Consider the following 9,208-nt stretch of genomic DNA (forward strand, 5'->3'; position numbering starts at 1 on the left):
TATTCAGCTTTCTGTAAAAATATCATCATTTCCTGGAGGGTAAAACAAACAGTGGTAGCATGACTGTCAGAAGGTGCCAGCTTTTTGGGGGGTTTCCATTTATATGCTGTTATGTGATATTTCACTTCACATGAAACCTGTATGGTTACAAAAGAAACTATCTAAGTATTATGTAAAAAGAGTGCAGAAGTGTAAATTATAGTATATCAATAGGGAAACAGATTTTTAAAAAATACTCATAACAATAATAATGACAATACTGCTCTATTGAGCACACTTGTTCAAGATGCAAGCAATCCCCTGGTAGAATTGCCCATATGCTTTGGTTTTGTCCTAGACTGTTTTTCTGGTCTTATTCAAGTTTGTCTGAGTCTTATTCTAAGATATTTATCAAAAATGTTAGTCCAAACACTCTAACAGCCATCTTTGGTACTGTTGGTGAAAAGACCACATTTTCGACAAGTGATATCAACTGCATAGCTTTTACTTCTCTGCTGGCATGAGCAGTATTGTCTTTTGTGTTAGTATGTGATTATGTATGTTGTTGATAGTTGCATAAATTTAAAAAAAAAAAACAACAGTAATCCTAATGACAAAGTGTGTGTTCCAGTCTCCCTGTGGCTGTTTGTGTTTGCCTAATATCCTTTCAATGTTGTCATCTTGTTATAGTTGCCTGAGAATATTTGTGTAACAGTAGTGTATTGACTTTTCACAGTCATTTAAACTTGCAAAACATTTGGATGACTTTCACAATTCCAGGCATCACTGCAAAACTCAGGAGAGCTCAAATCAAGATTAATATAATGATACACAACATCATAATTTACATACTGGAGAAATTTATTAGCACATTTATATTAAAGGCACAATAAAGGCACAGCCACCTAAAATAAATTGAGTAAAATAAATGAGGAACTTTGTTATTTTTAATGAATGATGTTTTGCCAAATTACTATGACAAAGGCCTTGATCTGAATTGTTCAGCTCTAGGATGAGGCCATTCGAAGTATTAATGGAGATTTAAAAAAAAATTATACATACAATAATTAGTCATTAGTCCAGTGTGTGTGTGTGTGTGTGTGTGTGTGTAATTATATATATATATATATATTACTTAAGAAAGGAAGTGACAAAAAAAATCCAAAAAAAAACCCTAAATTATTATTATTAATAATTATTATTATTCTGTCTTTCAGGGCGATAAACCTTTAGATAATTGTGACTGACTTGCTCATTTTGAGTGCATTTATTCCAGTTTAAATTCTGCTGATATTCAAATCAGACACAGAACATTCTAAATACAGTAATTAGCAAAGAAAACTTAAACTTACTGGAATATGCATGTTACTCATTCCACTGCATGTTATGAAATTCTTGAAAAAACAAAAAATTCACGTTGTATATGCCAAGTGGCAAAAAAAAAAAAAAAATCACTCGCTGCAGCAAATCATTCAAAAGCTCCCTCTGTGTACCTGGAGTGAAAAATACTTGATGTCAAACAGTTCTCTGTTCGACCGCTCGGAAGTTTTCCTCATTCTCTCTCTTTCCGGTGACCCGGTGGATCAGTTCTTCATATGGAGTTGTTTTCTCAGCAGGTAAGATCCACACATATCACCTGAGCCTGTTTCTCTTCACCACTATAGTCCCTGCCACAATATCATACACAGTTCTGTTGTGCTGGAAAAAGAGCAGCGTGATAAACGCCGGGAAAAAAAATGCAATGGAGAAATTTTTGTTTAGGGCTCGGATGGTTGACCTAAGAGAAGAGAGATATAATAATACAATGGATTACACAAACCTTCAAGCTAATAGTTAGAATATTAAAAGGATCTGTGCAGGCAGAATAAATTGACTGAATTAAATGCACACTGGAGAATGCAGTGAAAACAGCATGAAATTGATATAATTTAAGGTTTCTTATTGTGAAAAAGCAATAGTTCACTAATCTAAACAAACCTTTTGCATACTGAACAACATGAGATGATTATGCTCTTCTGTTTTTCCTTGCATATTACACTAATGCACAAGCATGATAGCCACTGAATGTGTACTTTTGAGCACAATTTCCAACCCTATTTACCAATTTAGATCAACCCACAGATCTAAAAGCAGAATGTGACTTTACTGTTACTGTCAGAATGTCACTGTTCCTACTGAAGCACAGCCACTTGAACAGTGTTTGTGACTGAAGCTCCTGATACCTTCCTGCTCTGTGCCTTATTTATGAACCCTCTTAGATATCTTTTTTCTTGCTCTTGCCATCTAGATCCAAATGTCAACTGGGCCTGCACAGCATTTTACACATCACAGATCTCGGTAAGATGTTAACTGGCCAGTGATGGCTCTGGATTACTGAGCAGAAGGTTATTAGTTCGAATCGCAGTAACACCAAGCTGCCACTGTTGGGTCCTTGAGCAAGGTCCTTCAAACCTGCTCAGCTCAGGTCAGTGTGGATAAAACCATCTGCCAGGTGAATACATAGAAATGTAATTGCTTATTTATATGATGCAGCATCTGTACTCTTTTGGCAGGTATCTCTCTCCACTCATTTATTCGGGTTTTTCCTTTGTCATTCATCTGTAAGTCAGAATTTCTGATCAGAATCACTCAATCTCATCTGATGTAACCAAATTTGAAATAAAAAATATAGAAGAAATACACAAACACCTTGCATTAGTAGCTAGGATTTTCTAGCTAAACTGTTACAAAAATTCCAAAATGTGGATAATTCAGCTGACTACCATCTATCCATCTTTCATTCACTAACTTCCCACCAAATTAGAGAACAAACAGATGTCTTACCTGTTCAGAAAGAAAGAAAAAATATCACTTCTGAATCTATTTTCCTCCTGTATTATCATATTAGAACTCTCATGCTCTGACACCTGTTTAGTTTATTTACTCTCTCCAACACCCCCTCCATACCCCATTCCCCAATCAACATACCCCCAGAACATCAGAAACATCCGATTGTTCGATCATCAGCCACTTTATTAGAAACACTTGTACACCTGCTCATTCTTGCAATTATCCAATCTGCAAATCATGTAGCAGTAGTGCAATGCATAAAATCATACAGGTGAAGCGCTTCAGTTAATGTTCACATCAAATTTCAGAATGGAGAAAAATTTTTGGCTTTGACCATGGCATTGTTGTTGGTGTCAGTATTTCAGAAACTGCTGATCTCCCAGGATTTTCACACACAACAGTCTCTAGAGGTTACACAGAATGGTGCAAAAAACAAAAAACATCCTGTGAGCATATGGTCTGCAGGCTGAAACACCTTGTTGATGAGAGAGATTAGAGGAGAATGACCAGACTGGTTTGAGCTAACAGGAAATCTCAAAATAAGGTCCTTTTCTGCTCACTACTGATGTAAACAGTGATTATTTGAGTTACTATATTCTTTCTGGCATATTCTGCATTCGACTTACCTCTGAAGTGGGAAGTCAGAACTCAGAATTATGTCATTTTCGACCTCTTGTTAGTTTGAGCTACAAAATGGGAAAAAGCATGGAATCATCCATGTTTGTCATTTGTTAGCAACGAGCTAGCCAGCTAATTGTGACGGGTTTCCTCCTCAAAACACAAAGCTGTACAGTCAGTGTTATAGATTTAACAAGTATATGTCTTTATGTTGATTGATCTAAAGCAAATACTTGTATATACAGTTTAACTCATTTAAAGCTAAGAAGTGCTATGTTGTTTACTGTTCATGCTGTGAGGAGCCATGTCAGTTTGACGTCACTGAACTCGGAGTTGAGTCAGAGTTCAGAAATTGGGAGTTACGAGTTTTTGCTGTGAATGTAACAGTTCTGAGGGTGGAAACACCTTGTTGATGAGAAAGGTCAGTGGAGAATGGCAAGACTGGTTCAAGCTGCAGGAAGTAACTACAATAAGTGAAATAACCACTCTGTACAAACATGGTGATCTGTCAGCTGCGGGGTGCAGGGTTGGAGCCTTAACATGGACCAGTTTCCACCATAAATTCCACCATAAACCACAAAATTTCACTGTACAACTGTGCATTGACTGCTGAGGTAATGACTGCCATCTCCCCTGGTCCTTTACCTGACATGCAACCCAATATCATAAATGAGTTGGGAAATTTGATTGGTTCAGGCAGTCATCTTTATATGTTTTGTTAGAACGGCACCAGACAAAAGTTCCAGCATCATCTCCTTGGCCAATGCAGATTCACGATTCATCACTGAATTTCACTTTCATCCAATCATCCACACTCCATGATTGCTTCTCCTTAGCCCCCTGTAACCTTGTTTTCTTCTGTTTTGGTGTTAGTGCTGGTTTTCTTTTGGCTTTTCTATATATAAATCTCATTTCATTCAGCCGGTTTCTTACAGTTCTGTCACAAACATTGACTCCTGTTTCCGCCCATTTGTTTTTCATTTGTTTTGTTGTGCATTTTCTATTTTCAAGGCATAGTGCTTTGAGTTTTCTATCCTGATGCTTTGAGATCCAGACTGTTCCTTAGTCTGCCTGTATATTTCATAACCTTCCCATTAAGTTTATACTTGCAACAAATTTTAGACACAGCTGACTGGGAGCAACCAACTTCTTTGGCCACACTCCATGTTGAAATTCCTTGTTGAAGGAGTTTTATAATCCTTTCCATTGTTTCAACTGACAACTCTCTCATTGGAGCCATGTTTCCTTTCAATTAGCCAAGTCCAACAGCCCATTAAAGTGTGTAAGCACTCCCTTTTAACTGCTGACTTATTAGCATTTTTAGACTTGTCCCAGTATTTGTTTTAGAAATGGAAATTAAAAATTGATTCCATAATTTTTTCCTCAACATTGAGTGATTCCATAATTTTTTCCTCTACTTGATTTGGAAAAAGACATGCCATAAACCTAGATGAGGATGGGTTCCCTTTTGAGTCTGGTTCCTCTCCAGGTTTCTTCCTCATATTGTCTCGTCGCCTCTGGCCTGCTCATTAGGTATAAATTCATAAATTTAACAATTATATCCTGAATTTATATATTTCTGTAAAGCTCATTTGTGACAGTGTCATTGTTAAAAGCCCTATACAAATAAAACTTAACTGAATTGAAAAGACAACATATGGAACTTTCAGGAAGATGGGCTACAACAGCAGAAAACTACATCAGGTTCCACTCCTGTCAGCCAAGAACAGGAATCTGAGGCTACAGTGGGCACAGGTTCACCAAAACTGGACAGCTGAATATTGGAAAAACCTCTCCTGCTCTTTTTCCAGTCTTCATCTGACCAGTTTTTGTGAAGGTCAAAGTCACTGAGATTACAGTTTTTCCCCATTCTGATCTTTGATGTAAATATTAACTGCAGCTCTTAACCTGCATCTGCATGTTTTTGCATTTCACTGCTGCTGATGATTGGCTGAGAGGATAACTGCATGAATGGGTAGGGGTACATGTGTTTCTATTGAAGTGGCTGGTGAGTGTAGAATATTTTTGTCCCCTGACACAACAATCATGTTTTTTTTAAGATACTTTTAATAAATAAAAAAGATCCTACACCCTGTATATTTAAAGAAACATCAGAACTTACGCTGACAGACTGATGTCAGTCGCAGGCACCACACGCACTCGGTTGGGCTGCACCAGGACAGAAGTGTCACACGTGACCACTTGCAGGCCAAACAGAAATTTCCCTGGAGTGGCTCCACCAGCTCCCCAAATACATATAATCTAAACAGTGTGTGGCATACAGGCATGTGGATAATTTAGTATACATTACCATATTCAACAAGAATGGTATTACTATTGTGGCAAAGTGGTATCATATTAATACCGTTCTAGTAATGACAGTGATAACTGGTTTAATGGTAGACTGATAAGATGTTAGATAATTATCACAGTATTAAACTTTAATACTTGCACATGTCTTGCCACATGTTCAATAGTCCACAGAGACAACAAATTTACTTCACTCTTTATTAGATCTGTGTATTCAAGCTGACCTCATAGAAGCACACCAATATCCGGTACACAAGAGCCACAAGCATCATTTTCTGCAGTTCCTCCATTGATGTATCTTCATCTATTTCTTCCACAATGAAGTGCATGGCAAATTTCGATATGTCCCTAAAAACATCAACAGATACAGTGTGCCATGAGCATGCCAGCAATCAAGAAGTTCTGTAAAGTATTTGCACTTTATGCTGTACCCAGTTCTTTGAACATCTATATTTATAAATTAAAAAAAAAAATTAAAAAAAAAAAAACAGTTGTGACATCAACAAGACAGACATTTTAAAATATTCAGAATGTTAACATTTCAGACCATGTATTTAAATGCAAAGACTCATTTATGGATTCTCAGCACATAGCAGTTTTCTCTTTTAGATATGCTGATATGTTAAATTTGGCAAAAGCTCATTTTAAAAATCGGTTAATTTTAAACTACTACGGGTTTTACTACAGAATTTACAGACATCTACAGCTTCTGTTTTCTTCTTGTGTACAGAAGACCAGTGGGCCACCTCTACTGTGGCAGAACATGTAGCTTCATTTTCCGAGTTGCTGTTTGTGACTGACAAGGCTAAAAAACTGAATGTCACAGAGTCGGCCATTAGCTATGGCAAACTGTGGGTTTCTACTGGTTCAAAAAAGAAAATTGAACGCTGCAGCCTAATAGTTTGTTAACTATATCTAGAATACCTTCCTATATATTTTTAATTCATGTACTGTTGAGGACTTGTGCATGAGACAAGAAGACCACTGGGTTTAGGATAGTGATATTCCTTCTGCCTCATTTTAATATCCGCTAGAGTTCGTGATTATTCAGTTAACCACTAGGAGTGGGAGTATTTATTGTAGTGTACATAATTATAATTTAGCACTGCGATTTCCTCCCTTTTTCCTGGGAACACAAATGTTTATGTGTTTCAGACATGAAACAGAGAAATGATTTACACATGCAACCAAAGCTTCATGTTACAGTCAACTTGATTAACAGCTCAACATTTCTTCATTAAAATTCTAACTGCCACAGCAGAGGAGTGAAAATTTGATTAGGTTAACAGACTTCAGGTGATCACAGCAGCAATGCAGGTTTCTAATAATATGATGGTCACCTGCTCCCCAAGACTTTTTTAGTCCTGATGCACACCAGTGATCGTGTTGCTTTCTGCCTAAAATATTCAGACATTTTTATATACGTTCTCGTGCAGTTAGAGGCCATAAAGTGTACCGGAATTGTGAGTTTAGCATTCGAACACTACTGGCACCTCAAAATTTTAAGCAGGTATTTGAATACTCATGCACACCAGTAGTTTAGGGCACCATTTGGGACAGAGATGGAGTCAGCTATCATCTCATGCTGGTATACAATGCCCATAACCATTGTGACAAACTCGGGAAAATACTCTCTCTCTCTCTCTCTCTCTGTCTTAATATATATATATATAAACTTAGTAGAAAATTTGATAGTTGAATGAAATGAACCTTCTCCATTACAAACACTTAGCACATGGACCCAACTCACTTCATTCCACTCAGGTGCATTATGCTTAGGATGATGGTTGCTTTGATGAAGAAGAGGATGAAGAAGTCCACCATCTCAGCCAGGAAGCGGTGGAGTGGAGAGGGAATAAAATATTCCTGACCTAAATCAAATCCACAGCATAGGAATTACAGGAACAGCACAGGTACAGGTATACAAAGCATAAACATTTACATCATGTTACATGAGCACTTTTTAAAAAAAAAACATTCAGTTAAATTTTATTTCAGTCCCAGTTTAGACCCAGTTAGAGAGCTGTGCGTCTATTACTAGTCTACTGAGCCCCAGGGGCTGCCCAAAAGAGATGATGTAACATGATGTAAACGTGTATGATATTTCTGAGCTCAGGAAGTGAGCAGCTTGCTGCAGTACCTGGCTGCTGGGGGACAGGAACAGTCTGCCTAGGGTCATTAATCTCTAGCTGTCCTTCACTCGCGTTATTAGCAGGCGTAGTGGCAGTGGGGACTGGAAAGGACGGAAATGAAGAAAAAGGGACAGCAGATGAATGAGTGGTCCAGGTGCGCAGGTGCGGGTTCGGCACATCCGCCCCCCATGCTGGCGCTCTCAGGCTGGGACTCGCTGCTTGTGTTGGAAAGCAGGCAGGAGAAGGAAAGCCAGTCGCCCAGCTCTGCCAGTGCACATATCCACAGTAATACTGCCACATCCACTCCTGCAGCTTTTCACAATATTGTGATTTGGTGATTAAGTTAGAGACAGTCTGTGAACCGGATCTGGAAATGGTATTCATCTCCTTCCCGTTATCAGTCCCAGTGCGGTGTATGGGACCAGTTTTCTCCAGGTCGTGTACTCCTCCGTCACAGTCCGCCATGACGAGCCTGTTATCGCCAGGGTTCCGCGGCTGAGTCCTAAACGGCTCCCGACAGGGAACATAGTGCACTACATAGGGCGCAGTAGCCATTACTTCCTAATCCAGTGTAGTGTACGTAGAGAGGGAGTAGCGTGCTATTTGGAATTCAGCCTATGGAAACCTCTATACTAAGTAATACGGTAATGATTTTTGGACTTGCTGTAGTACTGCTACAAGCACACAGAGGACGCCATAGAGCAGCTATAAGCTATCAACACTACACAATTTTCCTAGAAACTTACATAAAATATAATACTGAATATGGTCTATGATGCCAGGGAAAGATCCTGAATATGAATTGCCCAGGGCACAGAAACAGCATGAATGCCTAAATCCTATCATATCTTAAAATGTCAATTTGTATAGTAGGATTTTATGATATTATATAAGTAAATTGGAAAAAAAAAAAAAAACTTGGCAAGTGAATGCATATGGCAAATTAGATTAGCCTACTCTGGAATAATTATAATATTATCAAATACATTTCTAGAGTTTCTTTTTTAAATAAAATAAAATTGTCTTATTCCATTGCCATTTTTGCTTTTGTTTGTTTGTTTTGTTTTTGTTTTTAAATCATTCACTCACAATGCTGGATGGGTCACCAGTCCATCGCCCAGCACCACGCACACACACATGCACACACTGGTGACACGACGAGAACATGTCCACAAACTCCACCCAGAACACAGACAGTAACCCGTGCTCATGATCGAACCAGGGGCCTGGAGCTGTCAGGCAGCAATGCTAAATATATAGAATACATTATGCTTGAAAATGATCTTCCAATAGAATAAAACAATTTTACTTGATTTACATTAAAAATGTAAAAAATAAAT

The 9,208-nt window shown here is 38.1% G+C and overlaps 1 protein-coding gene across 1 annotated transcript; it reads right to left on the minus strand.

The window, feature by feature from the left end:
- Window positions 1-822: 822 nt before the first annotated feature.
- fam8a1b (family with sequence similarity 8 member A1b) lies at window positions 823-8,364 on the minus strand. The gene is made up of 5 exons (XM_026914091.3): window positions 7,877-8,364; window positions 7,487-7,607; window positions 5,961-6,084; window positions 5,549-5,688; window positions 823-1,756 (listed from the first exon to the last, which is right to left on the minus strand). The coding sequence occupies exons 1-5, from the start codon at window positions 8,331-8,333 to the stop codon at window positions 1,612-1,614; spliced, it is 987 nt and encodes a 328-aa protein (XP_026769892.1). The 5' UTR covers window positions 8,334-8,364; the 3' UTR covers window positions 823-1,611.
- Window positions 8,365-9,208: the final 844 nt, after the last annotated feature.

This window comes from Pangasianodon hypophthalmus, chromosome 1 (assembly GCF_027358585.1).
Source record: "Pangasianodon hypophthalmus isolate fPanHyp1 chromosome 1, fPanHyp1.pri, whole genome shotgun sequence".
Classification (NCBI taxonomy): domain Eukaryota; kingdom Metazoa; phylum Chordata; class Actinopteri; order Siluriformes; family Pangasiidae; genus Pangasianodon; species Pangasianodon hypophthalmus.